The following is a 26,001-nucleotide window of genomic DNA, read 5'->3' as shown; positions in this document are numbered from 1 at the left end:
AACCCTAATTTGATCAATTGATGATCAATTCATGGTTCGTCATAATTTCAACCATGGGAAAGAGGAGGGAGCGATTACATGGGACCATGGATCAACCATGTAGTGTCCATATGCTCACGTGAGAAAATACGAAGAACTCCTGAAGAGTTGACGATTTGTTGGTGAAAGAATGATTAAATGCTGGTTTAATCATTTATTCGAAAACGCTCGTCTGAGCCTTAGGTGAGAAAACCTAATTAATTATGACAAGACGAGGGACCGACCATGGAGTCATGAAACCGACCCTGGGTTGTCCCGTGACCGCTTGACGATCACTTCATGAAAATACAAAGTGTTTGGGAGAGTTTTGGACCTAATACGAGCAATTTTGCAAATTAGGTCAAAACTGTGAAAATTGATGGGACCGGCTTCCGTGAGTCAAAGAGCCAATCTTGGTCGGTCAAGATAGCGTGATCGTGTCCCCAAGGCGTTCGAGAAAATATGCCAAAATTAGGGTTTCGACGAAACTGAGGAAAACACCATGAGATGATTGTAGATAATTATAAAATAAGGAATGAGGAGGTGTGGGACCGCTGTGGTCAAGGCATGGTCGGTCGGTCGTGACCACGGTCCTGTGGTGCCTTTTCCTTAATTTTATAATATTTTGATGATTTTATGAAAAATTCATGAATTTTGAGAAATTTGATGAATTTTAGGAGTTTCCATGAATTGAAGGAGATTTCATGAGTTCAAGGAAGCAAAAGATATTAAAATAATAAAACAAAGGCGTGTGGGACCGTGGAAGGCATGGCCGGCCGGCTAAGACCCGGTCTCATGAGTTTTCCTAATTTTATAATGATTTTATGAAAAATTCATGAATTTTGAGAAATTTGATGAATTTAGGGAGTTTCCATAAATTGAAAGAGTTTTCATGAGTTCAAGGAAGCAAAAAATATTAAAATAATAAAAAACAAGGGCGTGTAGGACCGTGGAAGGCATGGCCGGATGGCTAGGGCCCGGTCCCACGAGTTTTCCTAATTTTTTAAATATTTTTAGGTATTTTGATGATTTGAGGGAATTTTTCCTAATTTGAGAGAAATATCATGAAATCAAGGAATTTGATGAATTCAAAGAAAACTAATAATAAAATAATAAAACAAAGGGGCGTATGGGACCGGCTAGGGCATGGCCGTCCGGCCAAGGCCCGGTCCCACAAGTTTTCATAATTTATTTTATTATTATTTGATGATTTGTGCAAAATACCATGAAATCAAGGAGTTTTTTCATGAAATTAGAGAAATAATAATAATAATAATAAAAAAATAATAAGGAACCGTGGGTGTGGGGCCAGTTGGGACCAAGGCATGGCCGGTTGGCCAATGGTCACGCCCCACACTCCTTTCCTTAATTTTATATTATTTTTTATGGATTTATGGAAGTACCATGAAACCGAGGAGTTTCCTCAAGACGAAGGAGATTTGATAAAATGAGAGAATTTTCATCAAATCATGGAAATAATAAAATGCATTAAAAATATAAAACTGGCGTGGGATTGACCACGACACGGTCGGTCAGTCGTGTGTCCGTGCTCCCAGCACCCTGGTCAATATTTTTAATTATTTATTATTTTCTTCTCTATTTTGCATAGGTTCGTCGTTTCGTTGTATTTTTGAATTACTCGTTCGTGCGGTGACTGTTAGTGTATCATCGTTGAATACACCTTCACCATTCGAATCGGGGCTTACTTAGAGGTAGCTCAGACGCCCAGTTGTTGATTATTTATTACTAATTGTGGAATTCAATGGAGAGTAATTCACAAAACTGAGTAATAAGATTTTTATTATTAATTCATAGGATCAGCTGAGGATTCGACTACGAATTCAGAATAAATAAAGTGACACTATTCCATGGGATCGTAGATTCGACCATAGAATCGGAGTAATTAAGGTTTATCTATTACCATTTATGAGACCAGTTGTGGATTCGATCATGAAATCAGAGTAATGAGATAATATAGTTATTGCTATTCTATGAGATCAAGCTGTGGATTCGATCATGAAATCAGAACAATTGTTATTGTCATTCGATGGGACCAGTCGTGGATTCGACCATGGAATATGAGCGATTGTAATTAGGAATAATTAACTTTGTGGCTCTATACTAGTAGAGCAAGCTGTCTAGGAGCATTAATCATCCCGATATGAGCTTGTCGGTAAGTCATATCCTTTATATAGTCAAGGTAAACTCGTTGTTTGTTCCTGAAGACGTTATGGCTCTATACTAGCAGAGCAAGTTGTCTAGGAGACGTCCATCACGTGATGCTGTATAGAAATAATCACTGAAAGTATTCAGTATTCCTGAGATGTGCCGTTGTTCGGTCGTGAGACTACATATCCACATGTACTCTGAGAGAAAGTACTCTCCGTTGAGAATTCGATGAGAGAGTCGTGTCTCAATACTCACGTCTGATTTCTAAATCAGATCTTCGTATAATTATGATTTTATAATTTTATCCTTTGTCGAAAATCCACCATCTACATTAAGTCCCCTGCTTACTGAGGAAAGCTGTGTTCTTCAGTCAGCATTAAATGATGATTTTCCAGCCATAAATAATAATACCAATGATTGAACTTAGTCATAAGTTGAGACGTTACCGGATTTAGAGAGCATGAGCAAACTACGACTTGATAAAAGCTTCAATGTCATGATTGGAGCGTCGTTTGATGAGCATAAATTGGTGTTGAACCGTTGGTTTGGACGACGAGTCCGTGGTCAGTTAGGATTCGCGGGTCGGGCCCAATAAGGAAATCCTTAGAAAATTAGGTTTTGGAAATAAAATTGATATAAAAGGGATTAATCCTTTTTTTTCCACGACTAGTTTCCCACCACCTCAGCACCTTCACGCTAGCAGCAGGAGAAGACCGCCGGGATCAGCGCCGCCGGCCAAATTCCGGCCGATCATGTACGTGTTTTTTTTTTCTTCTGATTTTTATGATCCTCATGAGTTGTTCATGTTTTGATCATGATGAAGTTATATACATGTGTGCATATTAGTGTGAGTTTTATGAAAAACCCTCGTTTTTGAAAACGTATGTTCGCTCGATCGTTAGTTTCGAAAACTAACTATAATCCCTGATTTAGGAGAGATTTTTTTTTTAATATGAACCTAGGTCCAGTGATAAAACTTAGTATATGATATTTCATGCGTGCCACGGTTTTATCATAAAAGAAGTGAATTTTCATGAAATCGGAATAATCCTTCGTTTTAAAGACAAATAACGATGAAACGAAGGAAAATATATATGATGAACATGTGTTCAGTGATAAAATTTTGCTTATGATCTTTCATGTAAATACAAAACTTTATCATATGTATGAGATGTGAGCTTTCACAATATTGTTTGAAATAAACCTTCGTTTTAAAGACAAATAACGACGATACGAAGGAATTTTTTTTTATATATGCAGCCATGACATATATTGTGTAAAATATGATGGTATATTTTATTTGCATGAATTTGTTTTCATTAGATAAAATTCTTTGAGAATTTATATATGCAAGTTGCATTAATTGTTGTTTTTTCGAAAAATCAGAAACGTGGGTTTTGAGGAACCTTCGAAGATAGACAATATATTTATGATGAAATATTTTATTGTTGTAAACTTCATAGGTCAGTTGTGTGAATGTTCACATTATGGAAATTGTGTCCGTGATTTCATGAAAAATCAGCTTCGGAAATTAAATAAAGTTTAGTTCATTTTTGCAGTTTTCGAAGAGACGAACGATTTTGGGGTGTTAACTCTAGCATTACTATCACTATTATTAGTGGAAGTATAAAAGGTAAGAGTTAAGAGTTACCATTTTTGCTTGTATTTCCTTGATTTATATCTGGACGGCATACTGAAGTAGAATGTAGTGTGAACCTTTTCAGCTACTTAGCAAAGATGTCCAATTCCCAAGCTGACGGCGCCTCGAGGGAAGAGATGTGCGTTGATGATGGTATCTCCAGAGATGAGACATGCATGGATGAAACTTTCGTTGGGGGAGACGAAGACGAAATCCCTGGGATTAAGAATGTCCCGAACATAGATGATGCATTCTTTGAAAAACATATCCCAGGAGCTGAGCAACATTTGAAATCCCCAGTGTATCGTCTTTTGATAAATCCCAGAACTGTTACTCAGAAGAAATTGGTGACTCCTAAGACAGTGATTCGATTTTGTCTTGAACGAGGGGTCTTCGCCTCATCAATCATAGAGTTTAAGCTTTCTCGATGACCTTTGGAGAAATTTGACGGCTGGGCGAGGCATATGTTGGGTTTTCCTCATGTGAGGACTATGCTCGACCAGGCGCAGGTGACGAGAGCTATTCAAGCTTCTAGAGAGTTGTTCATTTATCATGACGCAAGTGGTATTGTGGATCTGTTTGCTCGCTGGTTCATTCCCACTCACACTTTCATATGTAGATGGGGAGAGTTTACCATTACTTTGGAAGACGTGGCGGCTCTGATGCATCTCCCGATCACGGGCAATCTTCCTGGGGATCTTTCAGATGAGGAGACCGTCGTTTCTCATGTCTTGACAGTAAAGGATGTTATGCTTCCTGGTTGACACACTGGTGGCCCAAAGACGAGGTTTCTGATAAACCCATCGACGGTACGTTACCCATTGCTGCTTTCTTATGTTTATGGTTGTCCAGAGACGTTTTTGAAGAGAGTGGAAACTTGTTGAAGCCTTTTGTGATTCCCTTTGATATTAAGATGGATCAAGGTGAGCAACTTCCGATAGGTAGTTTATTCTTAGTCTCCTTGTATTACAACCTGGACTCCTTGATTATAGACTCCAGTGTGTCGAACGACTCTATGAAAATTGAGTGTTATGCCAAAACGATGTTTCTTCAAGCTTTGATGTGGGAGCATTTTAAGAATTATGCACCTACTCCACGTAATGTTTTGCAAGGACCGAATACTGATGCGCGCCATACTTTCCCTGAGAAATATAATGCTAGGATCATGCGTTGGTCCACCAAGCAGCCTCGTTCTAAAATACGTTTTATTGATGTGTTAGATGAAGAATCTGAGTTCAATTTTCGCCTGTGGGTGTCAGCCCCTGATTATGTTTCTCAGCCGATGACTTTTAATACTGGAGAAGGCACGAGTTTGACGTCTGGTGCGCATCTGAGTGATGGCGAAAGATCTTCCATGTTGAGTTGCACTCCTCGTCATTTGCTATCAGTCACGTTTAGAGAGCTTTCAGTGGAGGAGTATAATATTGATAAAGCAGCTCGACAAATGGGTATGGATCAGTGTGTTCCAACCATACGGAGAAGGAAGCCATCAGTTGAGCAACTCATGACTCATTTGGATCATACTCTCGTGGAAGGAGTAGCTACTGGTTTCCTGGTTCTGATAGATTCGTCTATGTAACCCCCGGTTATGTAGAATTCTGGGACCAGCAACTTGGGCGTTTGCGTCGCTTTGTAAGATTTCCCAGACCTCCATTCAAGGATCTTACTTCGGCTGAGATGATTTCCAGTCGACCAAGATTGAAGTATCTTTTTGGTGATAAACGAAAGTCGTCTCCAGGATGCTCTCAGGTATGTTTCTTCATATAATCTTCACGAAATTATAAGAACTGTATTCTGATTATATTATTGGATTTCACCACAGGACGGTCTTAATATACGACCTCGAATTGGTGTAGATTTCTCAGATACTGAGGCGGTTATTCATGGCGGAGAAGGCAGGCATAAAGGTTATAAGTTGTTACCTAATACCGGAAAGTCCCCAGTTGGTGCTTTGGTGAGTTCCCAATATTTCTCACTGTGACTTTCATTGCTATTAGCATTAGAATCATGAAGCCGACGTTGTTAATTTTGTTGCATAGTTTTACTCCGTCAAGTCTTGAAGGTCTTCAATTTTCTGCTACTGAACCAGCAATCGCTGATTTGAGTGACGAAGAAACTGTAAGTATCTCTTCATATGTTCAAATGGGGTGCTTCATAGATGAAAATATTGATTGTAAAAGACGTGTACAGGAGGACGTCGTCATGGAGATGGAGAATTCTCGAACTCAATCATCCTCTGGGAATAGGAATAGAGGTAATTCCCAAGATTCGGAGCCGGATAGAAGTGATGTTCCTCCTGTCATTGATGTGGACAATTCCAACCCCTTGGACACTTTGGAGACTCCTCAAGTAAGTATATATCCTTTACATTATTCGTAGAAGTATAAAAGTGCTGACTTGTGGATGAATGAATGGTAACCCATGTGAATATATGAAAACTTAGTCGAATTTCATCGTCAGAAAATTCAGAACCCAGCTTTTTAAAAAAATGTGTAGAATCTTCGTCCGGAGTCGGATTTTGACGATCTGCATGTGCAAATTCAAGCCCGGAAAATTTCCAGGCTTTATCAAAGAAGCTTAATAAGTTTTGAGCACGTTCAGAGCCTGAAAAAAGGCGAAATAGTAAACTTCCAGGAGACTTGCAGAACTTTTTCAGATTGTGCTTCACTTGATATTTTGGCCACATCTACTCGCTCGTTCATTGGATTGTCATGAAATTTTGACATGTCATAGAGGACATCCATACGAAGAGAATGGCATATTATCCATCCTCGTATTCCTTGTAGATTGCTCCCAGTTAGTCTCTTAGTACAGGGAAAAGTTCAATTTCTTCAGACGGACTCATCGTAAAATGTGTTTTCATGACTTTCATGTTATTTGCTCGTGCCTTTAATGTAGTATGATGAACCTTGATGATGTTTCCTTGATGGTATACTATGTTTCATAATCTCTATTGGATTCATGACTCTAACCTCATGTAATCTTCGTATTAGGTGCTAAATACCGAAGTTGAGGATACTGGAGCCAACGATGATAACCCTAACCATTCCGGAGTTATTGATGAGGAGACAACCATCCCTGTATTTCAAGTCCATGAGAAGGTCTCTACTGCTGTTATGGAAACCCAGATGGTTGTTGCCTCAGTGATAGAAGAAACCGAGACAGCAGCGGAGAATACCGAAGGAACTGTTGCTTTAGTCGTGGGAGCCACTCCAGTGACCGAGAACCGTATAATAGTGTATGAATATCCAACTGCAGGGATCTCTTTCGATCCTCCCTTTAACACTTCACTCCCGTATCATGAACTGGTCGGTGGATTCAGCGTTGCCATTGGACATGCACGCTTGTATGAGACGATATGGAAGAAGTTCGGCCATGTGATCGTTGACAGGAACCCTGGGCGTGCTTACGCTTTAATCATGCAAGTAGGCGTTATCTTGCGTGTCGTGAGTGATATGCATACGAGACCCAGGAATACCGTGACTCCAGATATACTCTTTTATTGGGAGTTTAACTTGGAGAATTCAGAAAGACTTGGCCTCAACGTGAAATGGCTTCGTAAGCAAATAAACGTTATCAAGGATTCATGTGAGAAGAACATACCCTTTCCGAACGATGCTGTGAAGGAGAAGGAGGACAAGATTTCCAAGCTGACCGAGGAGTTGAACAAGGAGAGGGCGGCTTTGCAAATCTTGAAGGATGTTGATGAGCGAAAGCCTTTTCTTGCTGATCTCTTGAACTCCCAAACTTCTGAGAGATGTGAGGTTTATACTTGGGTTTTTGATATTTAGATGGTTTTGGATTGACTGATGGTTGAGGATTTTCTTGTAGATTTGATAGAAATTTTCTTTACGAAATATGAACTGCATTTTGATAAATTGCTGAATTGAAATACTGATTGCAAGTATTGCAAATGTTTTGGAGGAATTGAAATACAAATGAAAAAAAATCCTAAATGTTAAACCCCAACGCCATGAGTGCTTCAAACGCCCAATACCTAAATGTCCAATAATTTCAGATAAACGCCTTGAGCCAATTTTCGTGAATTACTGGTAGGGTTCTGTCATCTGTGTTGGTCAATTTGTAGTATCCTCCGGCCACGGATTCAGTGACCATGAATGGTCCTTCCCAATTGGAGTTCCTTGTAGAATGGAGACCGCGCTGAACTGCTTTGAGAACCAGGTCCCCTTTATGAAACTTGTTAGGCTTGGTCGATCGTGCCTTGAATATCTTCCGCTGATTCGGAATTTCCTGTTTGATGGAATTCCTCGATTGTGGCCCTTATGGACACTCGCGCGGAAGAGAGTATCCAGCATAGTGTTGATCATGCTTAGCCAAGTCTTCAGCAATAAACCTCTCGATAGAGTGACCGATTTGAAGAAGTTCTGAACCCAACCATTGAGTGTAATATTGCTGAGGTGAAGGCACCCACTCGTAGCTTTTGATGACTGCTAAATTATTCATGGGGAGAAGTCCTTGGACCATAGTGGCGTATTTGAACATTGGTAATATTGGAGCGGGAGGAGGAATAAGACTTGCCTGAGCTCGAAACCTTCTGAAAAAGGTGTGCGGATTATCTCCAAGTTCCTGTATAAGTCCCATCATAGTTTTTACTTCTTCCAGATGCTCAAACGGTGGTGCGTCCTCTGCTTCGTCTTCCAACTCGGAATCCTTGTCGATGACAGGATGTGTTGAAGGCATCGTTGTCCTTTCAGCATGAATCCAAGTTCTCCCAAGGACCATGTCGTATTCAGGGTCTTCCCGGATTATGGAAAACTTGGCCTCAATGCATATCGATCTTTCCGTAACTTTGAGAGTGACAAATCCGTATGCGTTTCTGGAGATTCCTTCGTGGTCCCTGATTGCTATGGGAGCGTGGGTGGCTTCCCGTCGAGTAATACCAGCAACTCTGAGAGTTTTCAAAGGGATGATGTTGACGGCAGTACCAACATCGATGAACACCCTCTTGAACTCATTTCTGTTAATGTGCACTGTGGTGAGCAGTCCCCAGTCATACATTTTTGTGTCAGTGGCTGAAGGTCCGGTGATAGTCTCTTGGATCAGCGGACGTCTTCCGGACACGATGTGGTTCAGTGCAACAAACATGTCTTTCCTTTGAGCTTTCGAAAGATACAACAGCTCGCAGACATGTTCGATCAGAGATTGGACCGTTTCCTTGACAGGAGGTTCGGAGATGGTAAAAGTTCTGACTGGGAGGGGTTTTTTGTGCACACCCTCAGTCCCCAGGTTGAGCTCTCCTGGTTCGACCTTTACTTTGAATATGCGCTTCAAAATTTTGCAATCACTCGTGGGGTGGCTGACGTATCTATGGAAGCGATAATACCGAGGATTTTCCATGGCCTCTTCAGTTGGTTCCTTCTTGACATAAGGCAATTTGATTGCGCCGTCTTGAATCCAGGCATCGAGTAGTTCATTAACTTCTTCCATTGAACAGGGAAAATTAGGTGCTTCTGGATCTTCCGTATGCTGAGGAGGGATTTTCGAATTCTCCTTCTTGTGTGTCTTTGAAGGGGTGGAGGAAGTCTGCTTGTGTTGTGGTTCTGCTTTTCGCTTACCCTCTTCCGCGACAGTATTTGTTGAAGGTTGCAGGTTATACTGCTTGTTGATCAGACGCCTGCTTCCTCGAATGTCTTTTGAATCTTCAGTCTTTGTTGACTTTCCTCTTTCCAAAAGAGCGGGTGCAGTGGTTGCTGACCTCTTCGCAGCTTCGTGAAGCTCTGAGAAAGTATGGAATCGAAGGTTTTCTAGCAAGGCCCTATAGAACGGGAGCATGCCATTGATGCACAAGTCCACCAGTTATTTCTCCGTGACGTTTGGGTCATGACAATCCAGGGCTTGGACTCTGAACCTTTTCACATAATCATTGGGATTTTCACTGACCCTCTGAAACATTCTTCCAAGGTCGTAGAGGGTGACTTGTTCTGACACGAAGAAGTATTTCCTGTAAAATGCGTTAACCATTTCTCCCCAATTGTTGATGGTCCATGGTGTGATGCTGTTATACCAGGTGTATTCCCTGCCTTTCAGAGATTTTGAGAATTCCTTGAGACGGACGACATGATTATGTTCATGTTCTCCCAAGGCTTCGAGAAAACGAGAGACATGTTCCCGGGCATTGCCAGTTCCATCATACAAGGTGAAAGTTGGAGAAACGTAACCTTTGGGGAGTGGAATCCTCTGCGTAGCGGCAGGATAAGGAGGTTGATGACGATGGTCATGCGATGTCTTGCCTTTTCCATGGTTCTCTAAGAGGTGCTCCAGATCCTCGCGAGTGATGAAATTCGGTGATCCTTTCGCTGATGAGTTGTCGGCAACAGTTTTGTGGACTTCGTCGTCTTCTACTGTATAGATTGGAATTACTTCAGGACCGTCGTCCGAGGATTTCTCCTTCTCCTTTCCCTTCTCTTGAGTCTTCTCTGACATCTTGTCAGTAAGAGTTTTGAGATAATTACACAGCTCCTTCTGTGTAGCAGCCATGTCAGTCTGTTCTTTATAAGAGTCTCCTGCGCTTTGATAAGATCATCAATGATAGGCGGTGGATCTCCTTTGACTTCTTCAGGGTGTCGTCCGGACAGTGGATGACCTTCGGCGTGAGGAGGAGTAGTGTCACCACCATCAGTGTTGGAGGTCGGAATTGTCTCCGGGATATTCTGATTGTTGTTGTTGCTAGTGCTAGCACGGTGTGTGTTAGGATTCGTAACTGAACCTGACCTGAGATCAACCATCTTGTGAAATTGTGAGATTGCAACCGAGAGATTAATCTCCCACTGTGGTCCCAATCTGTAGATGGGGAAAAACGATTTGATGGTTTTTAAGGAATTGAGGAGACAAACGTACATAGGAGACTCCTCAAACCGAGCGAAATGTTAAACCTCACACAGATACACCGCTGCAAAGGGGGTGCTTTAGATTCGATAGATCAATCTGTAGTACTCCGGCCTAAATCAAGACAATGACCGTTCCAGAGTAAATTCGGTCACAAGAGAGGATGAGTTGATCTGTAGGAGCAAAGCTGAGAAATGTGTGGAATCGATGGTAATCAAAGATTGTGGGTGTGTGAATTCCGAATACGATAAGCTCCGAGTGATTGAAATTGCTCAATTGAGAGTAGTTGCTCAATTGATGAGTTGATGATCTCGTGTTGTCTATGAGACGTGAGATTGATGATACTGATGATGATGAATCAATCATGATTCAGAGACTTATTTATATTGCTGGAATTGTAGACACCATGATTCCATGAAGTGTGACAGTTGATAGAATCAAGGAGTGGGGAAGTGGAGATCGTGTTTGAAACCAATTGCTCAACGTGTGGAGACTTGGTCGATTTTCCACCCACTACCTCGTGAATTCCTTCAACTGATTGCACGACTTGCTCACATTCCATCGTGTGTTTGAACACACGTGCCGTAGACCGTCAGACCAAAACCCTAAGTGATATCCCCCCAAGTGACACGATTGACGTCTCGTGGTTTGTTAGTCAATTGATGACTTCGTGGTTTGATGGGACGATGAGTCCATGTAGTCGTTGAGTTGAACGTGATGTTCTGAAACTCGTGAATTGAACATGTCATGAGACAGAGGTATAGTTCTTACGATGAAGTGAGCAAGTATTGCTCATTCGATGGATCGTTGAATATTAATTGTTGAACCAATATTCCTTGGTTGGAATAAATATTTATCATCTGAGCAAGTGTTGCTCATGTGATAAATTGTTGAATATTTGGTCGTATGAGCATGTGTTGCTCGTCTGATGGATTATTGGAATACTGGTCGTTGAACCGAGCATAATTAATAAAATTAATGACCATGAGGTCGTCATAAAATTATTAAGGTTAGAATCTGGAATGATGATCCTTGGATTCAGAAACCCTAATTTGATCAATTGATGATCAATTCATGGTTCGTCAGAATTTCAACCATGGGACGGAGGAGGGAGCGATTACATGGGACCGCGGATCAACCATGTAGTATCCATATGCTCACGTGAGCAAATACGAAGAACTCCTGAAGAGTTGACGATTTGTTGGTGAAAGAATGATTAAATGCTGGTTTAATCATTTATTCGAAAACGCTCGTCTAAGCCTTAGGTGAGAAAACCTAATTAATTATGACAAGGCGAGGGACCGACCATGGAGTCATGAAACTGGTCCTGGGTTGTCCCATGACCGCATGACGATCACTTCATGAAAATCCAAAGTGTTTGGGAGAGTTTTGGACCTAATACGAGCAATTTTGCAAATTAGGTCAAAACTGTGAAAATTGATGGGATCGGCTTCCGTGAGTCAAAGAGCCAATCTTGGTCGGTCAAGATAGCGTGCTCTTGTCCCCAAGGCGTCGGCGTCTCAGTCCTGAGAATTTTGATATATTCTGGCGTGCAATTGAGCATCAATTTGAGAAAATATGCCAAAAATAGGGTTTCGACGAAACTGAGGAAAACACCATGAGATGATTGTAGATAATTATAAAATAAGGAATGAGGAGGCGTGGGACCGCCGTGGTCAAGGCATGGTCGGCCGGTCGTGACCACGGTCCCGTGGTGCCTTTTCCTTAATTTTATAATATTTTGATGATTTTATGAAAAATTCATGAATTTTGAGAAATTTGATGAATTTTAGGAGTTTCCATGAATTGAAGGAGTTTTCATGAGTTCAAGGAAGCAAAAGATATTAAAATAATAAAATAAGGGCGTGTGGGACCGTGGAAGGCATGGACGGACGGCTAGGGCTCGATCCCATGAGTTTTCCTAACTTTATAATGATTTTATGAAAAATTCATGAATTTTGAGAAATTTGATGAATTTAGGGAGTTTTCATGAATTGAAGGAGTTTTCATGAGTTCAAGGAAGCAAAAAATATTAAAATAATAATAAAAAAGGGCGCTTGGGACTGTGGAAGGCATGGCCGGCCGGCTAGGGCTCGGTCCCACGAGTTTTCCTAATTTTTTAATATTTTTAGGTATTTTTTTGATTTGAGGGAATTTTTCCTAATTTGAGAGAAATATCATGAAATCAAGGAATTTGATGAATTCAAGGAAAACTAATAACAGAATAATAAAACAAAGGGGCGTGTGGGACCGGCTAGGGAATGGCCGGCCGGGTAAGGCCCGGTCCCACAAGTTTTCATAATTTATTTTATTTTATTATTATTTGATGATTTGTGCAAAATACCATGAAATCAAGGAGTTTTTTCATGAAATTAGAGAAATAATAATAATAATAATAAAATAATAAGGAACCGTGGGTGTGGGGCCAGTTGGGACCAAGGCATGGCCGGTTGGCCTATGGTCACGCCCCACACTCCTTTCCTTAATTTTATATTATTTTTTATGGATTTATGGAAGTACCATGAAACCGAGGAGTTTCCTCAAGACGAAGGAGATTTGATAAAATGAGAGAATTTTCATCAAATCATGGAAATAATAAAATGCATTAAAAATATTAAACTGGTGTGGGATTGACCACGACACGGTCGGTCAGTCGTGTGTCCGTTCTCCCAGCACCCTGGTCAATATTTTTAATTATTTATTATTTTCTTCTCTATTTTGCATAGGTTCGCCGTTTCGTTGTATTTTTGAAATACTCGTTCGTGCGGTGACTGTTAGTGTATCATCGTTGAATACACCTTTACCATTCGAATCGGGGCTTACTTAGAGGTAGCTCAGACGCCCGGTTGTTGATTATTTATTACTAATTGTGGAATTCAGTGGAGAATAATTCACAAAACTGAGTAATAAGATGTTTATTATTAATTCATAGGATCAGCTGAGGATTCAACTACGAATTCAGAATAATAAAGTGAGCATTACCATTCCATGGGATCGTAGATTCGACCATAGAATCGGAGTAATTAAGGTTTATCTATTACCATTTATGAGACCAGTTGTGGATTCGATCATGAAATCGGAGTAATGAGATAATATAGTTATTGTTATTCTATGAGATCAAGCTGTGGATTCGATTATAGAATCAGAACAATTGTTATTGTCATTCCATGGGACCAGTCGTGGATTCAACCATGGAATAGGAGCGATTGTAATTAGGAATAATTAAATTTGTGGCTCTATACTAGCAGAGCAAGCTGTCTAGGAGCATTAATCATCCCGATATGAGCTTGTCGGTAAGTCATATCCTTTATATAGTCAGGGTAAACTCGTTGTTTGTTCCTGAAGACGTTATCGCTCTATACTAGCAGAGCAAGCTGTCTAGGAGCCATCCATCACGTGATGCTATATAGAAATAATCACTGAAAGTATTCAGTATTCCTGAGATATGTCGTTGTCCGGTCGTGAGACTACATATTCACATGTACTCTGAGAGAAAGTACTCTCCGTTGAGAATTCGATGAGAGAGCCATGTCTTAATACTCACGTCTGATCGATGAATCAGAGCTTCGTATAATTATGAGTTTATAATTTTAGCCTTTGTCGAAAATCCACCATCTACAATGTTATACATTAATTTTTGATTAAAAAAAAGTGTAGGAAAACTTACGTATCGCGTTGGAGTCGTGGGCACTAGTAGAGTAGTCCTTGTCAGACGCCATCTCGGCGAAATATGGATACCAACTCGTCATCCGATAGTAGAGAACACTCAGCCATGTGTGACGGCGTCATCCAATAGCAAGGTAGTTGAAGTACGAGCTAGCAATAATAAGATATAATAGTAGTAGCAGTTCCTCCCTATGGGCGTTAGCAGCTCCGGTACCAGTAATTAATCGGCAACAGTGGTGGGAGACAGGCAATAGCAGGTAGTTGTAGACAAGAGACAGAACACCAGTGACAATAAGGTGATTACACAAGTTGTAGATGGTAGTAGCAAAGAGGAAGGCAGAGTCAGGAGAAGCTGGTGATGGACTCCGATAGTTTTCTTGATGTTGACAAAAATGTTGTAGTTAGATTGAACATCCTTGGTGGTCACAGTAGTGAAGCAAAGAAAAAAAAATGTTTGGTGAGAGTGTCCCACTCACGGTGTTTGTTGATTGTGTGAGGTTTGTACTAATGGTTTCCATTAGCAAGCATTAATAATCCTTTCAACTTCTTTGTTATACTTCTCTCATGTTCCAGCCATGGTAATTTGTATCTTTAACAGTCACTAGGTGTCAGACCAAGCTGGCCATACACTAGAGGCATGCTTGGCCGTTCAGGTTGGTTGGACGTATGAGGACATTGGTAGTCGAGTTGAATTGGAAATTCGTATGTTGCTGAACTCCGTGATCCAGTTTATTCTGATTACCCATGTCGAAAATTTGGTTGAAACATTCCAGTTTAGTGATGCCTTCTTGGTGTTTCTGAAGTAGGTAATAGCAGCAGGGGTGCAGTCTTTATCTTAACTTTGGAGGTCTTATGCTGGAACTTTCAGATTTTGTTTGATTGATGAATATCCTTAGCTACTTTTAGTGTCTCTGACCATGCTTCAAGGAGAGATGACTTACATTCGTTTGAAATACTGAATGGAGTGGTTGTTCACTCAACAACTTAGATAAGGTTGGATTGATCTTTCCAACAAGATCAAGTCCTCAGGTATGAAAATCTAAAAGCTCTTACTGACTAGGTAAAGACATGTTGAACTTCCCATCAATGATCTATCTCTTCTAATAATTAGTCTTTCAGAGATGGTGGCTCTTTTAACGTATTGGGATAGAGAAGTCTCATGTTAACGTCAATCCCAAACTGTAGCTCACTTGGGTCCATAACTAGGATAGACATGAAATGATTTGATGAATCAATTAGGCTTCTAACCACTTCATTATGTTACATAGGACAAGGGAGATCTCAAGGTGTTATTATATTTTATTGTTAGTTGTTGCCGACAAACTAGGAATAGAGAAAGAACTTGAAAATAAGTTAGAGTGGAAGCTGGTAAGGTATCAAGTGTTTGAGTTGTTAAGAATGGTGATATGGATGCCTGCTTTGTACTTCATAGATGGTTGAGCATTGAATTGTTTGTTGATGAAATGAGAAATTTTTCTTTAGTTTGATTCTTTGGTTTGAACGAGTAGATAATTTCCAAATAAATAATGAAAATTTTAAAAATAATGGTTTTTGAATTAAAATTGAGATTTTGATTGTTGAACACATATGAATATTGCATACATTTTAGAGGAAAGGAAATTACAAAGAATTGGGAAAGTAATTGGACGTAGTTAGTAAGATAACTAGACGTTAAAGGCTTTGAGCCACTTTCCATATATCATCACTTCTACTGGATTGTTACCCACGGTGACTAGCTTGTAGTATCCACCAAATATAGTTTTAGCAATTATATATGGCCTTTCACAGTCGTAAGAAAGATTTGGGAGACTGATTGAGTTTGGTTGCCTTCACTGCAGAATCTCCAACATGAAATACGTTGGGCTTCCGTATACACCGCTCTTCCTTCTTCTCTGAAGTATCATCTCAAGTGTCTTCATTTGGGTAGACACCAATTGAGTTACATACGTTTTTCATCTACCTATTTTGTATTGAGAGACAATTCCTTTTCATTTAATAAATGCTCAAAAGGAACAACTTTCCATTCACATCTTCTAGTTGTAATAGAGTTAACTTTATCAGTATCATCAAGTCCCAAGCATGATAGGAATGAGGTATGCTTATAGATAAATGAGTATGCTGAGTGAGACCTGCTTGATCACGGTACTTCCCAACATATGATTTTATACTTTCCCAGGCTCCTGCTGCACTGTCATAAAATTTTGAGATTCTTCTGAGTACAAGAAAGGGTTATCTACCACAATTTCTATGATAAATACAGATTTGTATGCTTGAAGAAAGTGTGTTAATGGAAATGTCTGGTGCGCCGCCATCTTATGGTTATGTAGCAATGGGCGTCCCAAAATCATGTCATAACTTGGATCTTCCTTGATTATGTGAATTTTGGTTGTAGTATTAGAACCCATCTTTGATTACTTCAAGATGATATAACCATAAGCATTATATGGGTTTCCCTTCAGGATCCTAGATTGTTACTGGAACATGGACAACCTCACAGCGAGTTATTCATACGGTTCCTAGTGTCATGACAAGGATGATGTTGACATCAATGCCTACATCGATTAATGTCTCACCGTCTGTATCTTCAAGAAAAGTGGTGATGAGCAATCACACTTCTATTTGTCTTTATCCATCTGAGCAAGTCCAGGGCGTATTTCAATTTCATCAAGAAAAAACAACCATATGCCAGACACAACATGATTTAGAGTGGTGAAGATGTCTTTGCGTTGCGCCTTTGAGAAGTACAGAAGCTCACATATGTGTTCCATCAAAGATCAAACTGCTTGATTGGTAGGTTCTCCAGACATTGTGAAACTCCTGACAGGGAGGGGATTTTTGTACCACTTCAGTCCGCATGGGCAATTTTCCGGAACCAATTTTTTTTTTTTTTTTGATATCCGTTTCAAGCTATTGCAATCACTTGTGGAATGGTTAATGAATATGTGAAAATGGCAATATTTGGGATCTGCCATTTCTTGTTTTGTTGGGGGACATTGAACATGAGGTAGCTTGATAGCGTCATCTTGTTCCCATACTTTAAGGAGTTCGATCACCTCTTCTATATTTTAGAAAAGGAAAAAGTCAGCGTTTCACTTGTCTGTTGATGTTGAGCACTGCTTGATTGGTCCTCCTGGGTGGTCAAACTTCTTGTGGTGCTGGTGCCGCATGCTTGGGTTGTTGCTCTTGTGCCGAAGCTTTAATTTTGCCTTCTTCGGTCACAACACTCGCATACGGTTGAATGTTGTATTGCTTATTGACAAGACGTCGGTTCCACGAGTCTCACGTGTTTCTTCATTTCTGACAGGTATGGTTCTGTCCAACAAGGCAGGTCCTGTTGTAGCCGATCGTTTGGCAGCTTCATGAAGTTCTGAGAACGTATGGAAGCACAAATTTTCTAGTAAAGCACGATAGACATGTATCACGCCATAGATGCACATTTCCACCAATTGTAGTCAGTTATATTTGGGTCATGACAATCTAGTGCTTGAATCCTGAACCGCTTCACATAGTCATTAGGTTGGTCGTTGTTCCGTTGAAACATCCTCCCTAAGTATGACAAGGTGATTTGCTCAGACACAAAAAAGTATTTTATGTAAAAAAACGTTCATCACCTCGCAGCAACTGACAATGTTGTTTGGCGCAATATTGTTACCATGTATATGCTCTCTTGGTGAAGGATTTCGAAATTCCTTAAGACGGAGCATGTGGTTGTATTCATGTTCCCCTAATGACTACAGAAAACGTGAGACATCACAAGTATTTCCAGTTCCATCATATAGAAAAATGGAGGAGATGAGTATCCCCTAAGAAGAGGAATTTTCTGCACTTTAGAAGGGTAAGGAGGCTGGTGTTGATGAACGATAGTTGAGCCTTCATTTCCTCAATTTTGGAGAAGTCGCTCCAAACCTTCACGTGTGATTAAGTCAGATTGTTAATTTCTTGCCCGTAACGACCAATAGTTACATGAACTTCTTCACCTCCTTGAGTGCGCCCCCTTGAAGTACTAGCATTAACAACCAATATGAAAGTGCTTCTTGCTTGTTCTGTTTCATGTTGACTCGTATCTAGTGATAGTTGTTCTGCCATAGTCTTGAGATAGGTAAGCACCTCTTTCTGAGTATTATCCATGTCTCGAGTCTAAGCAAGAATCTCTTGCCTCTGCATCAAATCAGGTAAAGTAGGCGAAACCTGATTATTTCTGCCTTCTTCAGCATTTTGGCCAGAAGGAGGAGTGTTGGTAGCGTCGGCGTTTGTAGCAGGAGGAGTGACATCAGGAGTAGCATCACTAGTGGTAGCAATTGTTTCAAATCATTTCGATCGTTGCAAAATAATGATTTCAAATTATTTTTAAAGTCAGAAACGGTTGAATGTATAAGTCTAACATATCGTTATCAGTTCGAATCGATTATAACTAGTAATTGTTTGATTTTCAAATCCATTTCTGTTTTATTCTTTTACTGTTTTATATATTACGTGAAAAATGTAGAGGAGTAACTTATATTACGTGAAAAATGTAGAGGAATAACTTAATTGTCAGTTGGGGTACCATTAGTATGTCTAGGCATGGAAAGGAATAACACCCTCTTGAAAAAAATCAAGGGAAAACTAGCCTTCGACGTCCCGTTATGTAAGTGCAACCGAGATCAGAAACAAACTAGGCAAGTTAGTTAAAGTTAAACCGCCTACAAGTTGGTTAAAGTTATAGGGTTATTATTGGGGCGTCACCATCCAATAAAGGGACTTCACTTGAATATTTAGTGACCAAAAATTTGGTTATGGGGTACTTTTGATTCAATAGCAACTGTCCAAACAACCCTTCAACTACTCTTCTTCTTCCTCTCCTCTTTCTCTTCATCCTCTTTACCGTAAATCCATTTGAATTCATTTCATCGAACAACCCATGGTGTATGTAAGGTAATAATCGAACAAATCCATCTTTGTTTACTCGTTTTTGTGCTTAAAATAGGTTAGATTGAATGAAATTGAAGTAAAATTAGGGTTTCAGTAACGTTTTCGCTAGTGTTGCGTCTAGGTTTGGTACTTTTTTTCTAGACGTAATTTTAGTTTATGAAGAAATCACGGCCAGGCTTGGATTAATTCCAACCGTAGAATTTTATTTGCATGTAGTTTTACGTCCAGGTTCCTTTTAATTCCAACCGTAGAAATTTATTTTACGTCCAGGTTTGGATTGATTCCAACCGTAGAAATTGGTTTTACGTCTAGGTTTGGATTGATTCCAACTGTAGAAACAGGTTTTACGTCCAGGTTCCTTTTAATTCTAACCGTAAAAATTGAATTTACGTCCAGGTTTGGATTGATTCCAACCGTAGAAACAGGTTTTGCGTCCAGGTTTGGGTTGGAATCCGATCATAAAAATCAATTATTATCTAATTAAATTAAAATTAACGAAAGGATTGTTCGGTCATTACAAAATTATTTAAGATAATGGGTTTTTGATATTACTTCTGGGTGATCCGTTTTTGTCCTATTAGGTGACGCCCCTCTAATGGAATGTGACGCCTCAGTAATAGCCTTTTGCAAGTTAAGAGTATGGGCATGCGTATGCGTGTGCATGATGAGCAATCCTTCGTCCCTCTCAGCCTCGACCGAGAAAAAAAAATGAAAAGAGACTGTCCAATATATACAAGGCGCAATATAGCATTACCTTCCCTTGATAGCCGTGTCAATAACTTAAAAACTACATATTCCGAGGTACATAGAAGATTACACACAATTAATGGAAAAAACTAGCTCATCTAACAAAACCCTAAGTTAAGGTACTATTTGTTCCAAATTCAAATTAAACATCAAATGTAACGAGTTTCTTTTTTGGGTTCAATTTCTTTGTTGTTTTGCTTACACATATCTGAACGTTTCAATATCTTGAACTCGCAGGAATGTTGAAGGGAGAAGAGAAGAACAAATCTACGGTATCGTTATCGTATATCGCTTATCATTTTGGTTCAAGTGGAATGGCTGTTACTACCGCAACAGGCTTTACTCATCCGCTAGGTTTTATTTTCTGCAATCTCCGTGTTTCTTAATTGTTCATACCATATTTTGCTACATTACTCAATCTTCGTGCATTTTGAAACTATCACGGGTTAAAGGGACCCGAATCTTACAAAACAAAATAGCAGAACGAGAACACAAAAGATTGCAACCGACAGTGTATATTTTGATTCCTATCGAATTGTCTCAAAACCATCTTTACCCATATTCATAGGATCAACCACACATGAAGGTTATTAGCTAGCAAGTACCTGCCCTGTTATACTCACCATAAACACAGAGTAAACTAAATTTTATTAAATTTCTAGCTCGGAAAATGGACAATCTGTCTCAATAATATACAATATTCCAAGGAGAACTAGGATTACTACTGTTAAGACGAGTAACAGCTCCCATTGAGTCGATGCACACTTGGACTTTCCTAAACCTTCTTCAGAAGGCGTTGACATTCCAATATCCCATGCTGCAGCTCATGAGCTAATATAGAACAACGAGGGAGGAGTAGCCCTAGTAGCAGCAGCAAGACATATACCATGATTGTCCCTAATAATAGCACCGTAGCTTTCAGATTCATTTTCGACAACCCATCAGTTAAGCATTACTTATCCCTTAATAGGAGGCGTCCAAGTACACCTTTTCTCTCCACTAACATGAAAGCTACATTGAACATTCCAGGAGTAGATTTCTTGAGTGGAAACTGTCACCAGCCTTTGTTTGATGGGGGTGTCAGTTTGAGATTGATGCCTTTTTTTTCTCAGGCAACCCAACTGACTGGTATTAATCTTTTCTTAGGGAGTTCAAAATGAACAAAATTATGAGTAGTAAGTTACTAAGTCAGCTGCCTGTTATAATCGTATTTATGTGGCCTTTAGGTGGTTGCAAAGGGAAAATAGGGGGCCTTTATGAACGATCATCTTATCCCTAGTTGTAATGCTCAAATAAGTTGGTAAGATTATGTAATGATATTATTCTTTACAATTTATAATGGCAAAATGGTCATTGGAATTGGCACTTTAATCTATATTGTTGAGTTGTTGCAGAGCTTGGATGTTAATCAATACCTTGCAAATCACATTAAGCGGTGTTTAGTGCAATTTTAGTTTGTGGGGTTCTTAAATGCCTCATCGATGTTAAATTATAGTTTAAAAGAGGTTCTAGATGAGGCTTTCATGTTGTTCTCCTGGTGTTAACTAAAATCATCTGAAGCAAAAAACAAAAGAATTATTTTTTATTGCAGTCTAGTTCTTCATTCTTAGTGATTTATTTCCCTTGCAATCTTCAGATCAGGTGAGTATTTACGTTATGTATATTTGAACCTGCAGATGTTCTCAAAGTTAGACTACAAATGCAGCTTGTCGGCCAGAAAGCTCCCTTAACTGGATTGGTATTTTTCTTGAAGACTATAGCTATTTCTTCCTTACGATAAGATTTCTTTTGTTTTATGCAGTTTATGATCCTTCAAAGTTGTGTATTTGCAGGGAAAAATTTGTTATCAAATGGTGAAAAGTGAAGGGCCTACTGCGCTGTATCTTGGATTGACACCTGCACTGACCAGATCAGTGCTATATGGAGGTCTGCGATTGGGTTTGTATGAACCATCCAAGTATGTTTGTGAATGGGCTGTTGGATCCTCCAATGTCTTGGTGAAAATTGCATCTGGTGCATTCTCTGGTGCCATTGCAACTGCACTGACCAATCCAACCGAAGTGTTAAAGGTAATGCTTTGACATAACTCCTCCTCATTAATTAGCTAAATTATCTCTTTTCTACTGATCAAGGAAAATGCTGTGGGTGCTTCTGTTTGTAGTTACTGTTGAATTTCCCTCTTTCACTCTATCTTACAGTTTGACTTTCTTTCATCAGGTACGACTACAGATGAACCACGATTCAGGAAGAGGAGCAATCACAGAAATGCGAAAAATTGTTTCAGAAGAAGGTTTACGGGCTCTATGGAAAGGGGTTGGCCCTGCTATGGCCAGAGCTGCTGCTCTTACTTCATCACAGCTAGCAACTTATGATGAAGCCAAGCAGGTGAAATGTTAACCATGTTATTAATCAATTTGGATGTTTATGTAGTTATTTCTACAGATCGTCAGTCGCTTAAGATTGTGTAGTGTGTACCACCATTTTTTTTCAAGGTTTCTTATCTTATGCCCTTATCCCTAGATAGGCTTTGATTCGGTGGACACCTCTAGAAGAAGGATTTAATCTGCATCTCATGTAAGCTATATCTCACTCTGTCAACTACTTCTGGAACGGTTTTGAGAACATGGATGGTTTGCATATTCAATTTTTCTCACTGTTGTTCAGTACAACACTACAAAACATTACTCCAGTTTCTTTTTCAGGAATATTAACTCTATATATTTATGCGTAGTGAAGCTCAAGTACCATAGCAGGAACCGTAAGCACTCTTGTTACTGCACCTGCGGACATGATTAAAACCCGTCTCATGTTACAAAGAGATTCTAAATCCACTGGAAGCTACAAAAGTGGATTTCACTGCGCATACCAGGTATCGTACTGCAACATCATACTTAATTTGACACAAACTGTTTGCCTAGAAAGCAGGATAAACTCTTTGATAGTTTCTTTTATTTTTTTTTCAGCCGGATGTCTATTTATATTTTATGGTTTCAGGTTATGAGTACAGAAGGCCCTCGCGCCCTATATAAAGGGTGAGTATATAGTTGACATTTTAGCTGGCCATTTCTTCTTGACAATGTGCAAGAGTTTTGATGCATTCTAGTTTTTCAGGGGCTTTGCTATGTTTGCGAGATTAGGCCCGCAAACCACAATCACGTTCATTGTTTGTGAGAAGTTGCGAGAACTTGCTGGACTAAAGGCTATTTGACACCCAAGGTTCCACCCATTCTAAATTTATCATTTAAGAACAGCCTAACCGGTACGTTTCCAGTTACACAGAGGAAGGAATTAGTTTTGATATTGAATGGCTTCAAGTGCCAATGAAAGAAGTTACCTTCTAGATAACATAAAATACGTATATTTTTATTCCATATTTTTATGGAATGAACATTTCATTCAAGGGGATCAAAACATTGCCATCCCTACACTTACTTTGTTCACTAAATTTGTTGTAACATAAAGTTGTAAACATGATGAGGGGAATTTTGGTCTCGATCATTGTTGATTCTGATACATTCTCATCACATTACAAGTGCATTACAAAATCGAAATAAAACTTTAAACTTCATACTTTAGCATTTTCTGGTGAGTTGTTCATCTTGTTTGCATTGTCTGAAAACTCATGGTAAGAGGTTCGACTTGAATGGGGTTTTAGGATTGCTTCACCGGAGTTTCACTTTCCAACTTGTAGTTCAAAGAGGTATATGGTTAGGTAAGTGTATGAATGTGAGTTATACTCTATGAAATCTAGGTTTTAGGTACAACCAACTCTTACAATTGATTGTTTTTGTAAACTACTACTCCTGCAACAAGATTTATTAGTTCTTCTAAAATTGGTTATGAACTTTTGCAGGTCTAGTTTTGTTCTACTTTTTAGACTACTTGCTCTATTGAGCTTCTGTTACAGGATCAGTAAATGTACTGGCTCTATTAAACAGTTAAATCCTTGTATGGGATAAATTTAGAAAATTCTCACATTTTTGGAACAAAATTCACTGAGAAGAAATGAGAAACTTTGGATTTCTTTCTTTGTTTGTCAAAAAGAACAGGTTTTCAGATTAAGTGGGGCAGTAGACAAACTGTCCCATTCTCTTTCTCATTAGAATCCCTCCTTGCTATCAGGGAGCAACATATGCTGCACATGTTGGTAATCATCCCTCATGGACCATTTGCAAGAAAAAATAAACAAATAAAGAATTCTTGTATAAAGGAAATGACAGAAGCCCATGATAGAATTTTAGCGAAGTTGCCAGCTTGTTGCTACTAGCATGACGTGACTGTTATAATTTACGGTCTAATTAAAAGATTTGGAGTCTACATGTGACAATTACTAGCTGCTTGCTTCCTGGCACAATTAACAATTTTCAAGATGGAATTTGTTCTGTAAAATTGGTCCCTTTATCTACATGAACCTGTCTTTCTTCACTTAGTCTTCATCCAAGTAGACCCCAAAAAGATTCACGATATCCAGTTCCATCCATTGACACAAAATTGTGTGTGTGTTTTCTTTTTTGTTTTAATAGCTTTTGCTTATGGATAAATACATCATTTCCTAATACTTTACAAAAGCTAGAAAAAGTTTGACTTTGCAATCAAATTATTTACACATAAATGTATTATACACGTAAGAAAACTAAATCAAATAAGTTGATTATCGTGAAAAAAATAATATAATACCAACAAAGGACTATCAGGGCAAGTTGGGAATAATTAGTGAATAATTATGTTTAGTTGATATCATGAACGTAAAATTAAGAGTTGATCAGTTTTGTCGGCGGTGACTTTGGGGTAACCGCGTAATAAAACGTGTTATAATTTTATTGTGTAAAATAGCGTGTGAAGACTGACGCCTTTCCCAACTGTGGGCAAGATGTTTTGGATAGATTGGCGGGACAGTCTGGCGTTGCTATACCTTAACCTCAGATCGAGGTTATAACTACCAAAATGCCACCTTACGGTCTTACCCTTTGGTTTTTCTGTAGGACGTAGGCAGGTATTTTGGCTTTTTTGTTTGCATGTCTGCTGCCGCAAGTCTTGTAATGTCTTCACGTTGGACCTACTTTTGTCCTAGCCATTTATCAGGGTCCCATATGCTCAAGGAAAATAGGAATCTCTGTTCTCTCTGCCTCTACCGAAAAATGCTCGACTGCCTGGATACCACCGCTAAGTGGATCTCATACTAAACTATCCATCTGATATCAATCTAAATCCTTTTTTTTAATCAAGGAGTGGTGGTCCCGGCTGGGTTGGCCGAGAATATTCATGTATCATTATATTTGCGATACTCTTATCCGTTTGGTTTCTTATTTGCCGTTCATAAACTCACAGTTATATACTCCTTCCGTCTCTAATAAGATGACCTAATTGTAGTTTGCACAAATTTTAAGGTAAGAAGGAAAATTGAGTATATTTAATTATTTTTTATAATTATATTCTAATGGACAATAATTAGTAAAATTTAGAAACGATTTATCTCTTAAACTATACCACGGTTTTTTATGAACTTTATACCGTTGAAAATCATTTTAAAACACCTACGCAACGAATATAAACATGACTATCAAATTATACATATTTCTTATAGAAAAAATAATCAATTAAAAGGGTAGTTTTAAAAATATCCCTTGATTAGTGAAATAGGTCATCTATTTATGGGACAAAGTTTAAAACCAAGTAGGTCATCTTATTAGGACGGAGGGAGTATTGTTGGATACGTTCCTATTTTTTGTAAAGACATTTCGTGACGGAACAAGGTATCACCTGGACACTCTAAGAGTTTAAAAAATAAAGGTACAATACTACATTATATGTGATGAAGTGACTACGGAAGTTAGCACATACTACTTGGAAAAACAAAGTACATGAATTTGAGAGGGATATAATTTAGGTGTGTTTTTCCGTCAACCATTATTATCTACTGGCTACTTGAGTTTTGAGAATTCCTGGTCAGTGTGAGACTGTATGTTAGAAAGAGAGAGTGACATTATAACAATGATAGGAATCTC

General features: G+C 39.1%; 1 protein-coding gene across 2 annotated transcripts; it reads left to right on the top strand.

Moving 5' to 3' along the window:
* The first annotated feature begins 19,986 nt into the window (after nucleotides 1–19,986).
* Nucleotides 19,987–23,571, top strand: LOC113318198 (mitochondrial substrate carrier family protein ucpB-like). Of its 2 annotated transcripts, none has more exons than XM_026566329.1 (9): nucleotides 19,987–20,115; nucleotides 20,234–20,350; nucleotides 21,673–21,734; nucleotides 21,829–22,065; nucleotides 22,214–22,381; nucleotides 22,521–22,570; nucleotides 22,733–22,865; nucleotides 22,991–23,028; nucleotides 23,108–23,571. In XM_026566329.1, exons 2-9 carry the CDS (start codon nucleotides 20,236–20,238, stop codon nucleotides 23,202–23,204), a joined length of 900 nt encoding a protein of 299 aa, XP_026422114.1. In that variant the 5' UTR covers nucleotides 19,987–20,115; nucleotides 20,234–20,235; the 3' UTR covers nucleotides 23,205–23,571. The 2 variants fall into 2 exon arrangements, with proteins under 2 accessions (XP_026422114.1, XP_026422115.1); XM_026566330.1 differs by having other exon boundaries at nucleotides 22,960–23,028; nucleotides 23,108–23,486.
* The last annotated feature ends 2,430 nt before the right edge of the window (nucleotides 23,572–26,001 follow it).

The sequence above is a fragment of the Papaver somniferum genome, chromosome 10 (assembly GCF_003573695.1).
Source record: "Papaver somniferum cultivar HN1 chromosome 10, ASM357369v1, whole genome shotgun sequence".
Taxonomy (NCBI): Eukaryota; Viridiplantae; Streptophyta; class Magnoliopsida; order Ranunculales; family Papaveraceae; genus Papaver; species Papaver somniferum.
Note: the sequence above shows the minus strand (reverse complement) of the source record. Positions and strands in the feature narration are given on the sequence as shown.

Bases quoted from the DNA above. Each gene is read 5' to 3' on its own strand.
- LOC113318198 (XM_026566329.1), top strand. From the start codon at position 20,236: ATGTTGAAGGGAGAAGAGAAGAACAAATCTACGGTATCGTTATCGTAT. The intron at 20,351-21,672 runs GTTTTATTTTCT...TTGAACCTGCAG, and splicing joins AGGCTTTACTCATCCGCTAG to ATGTTCTCAAAGTTAGACTA. The intron at 22,066-22,213 runs GTAATGCTTTGA...TTCTTTCATCAG, and splicing joins ATCCAACCGAAGTGTTAAAG to GTACGACTACAGATGAACCA.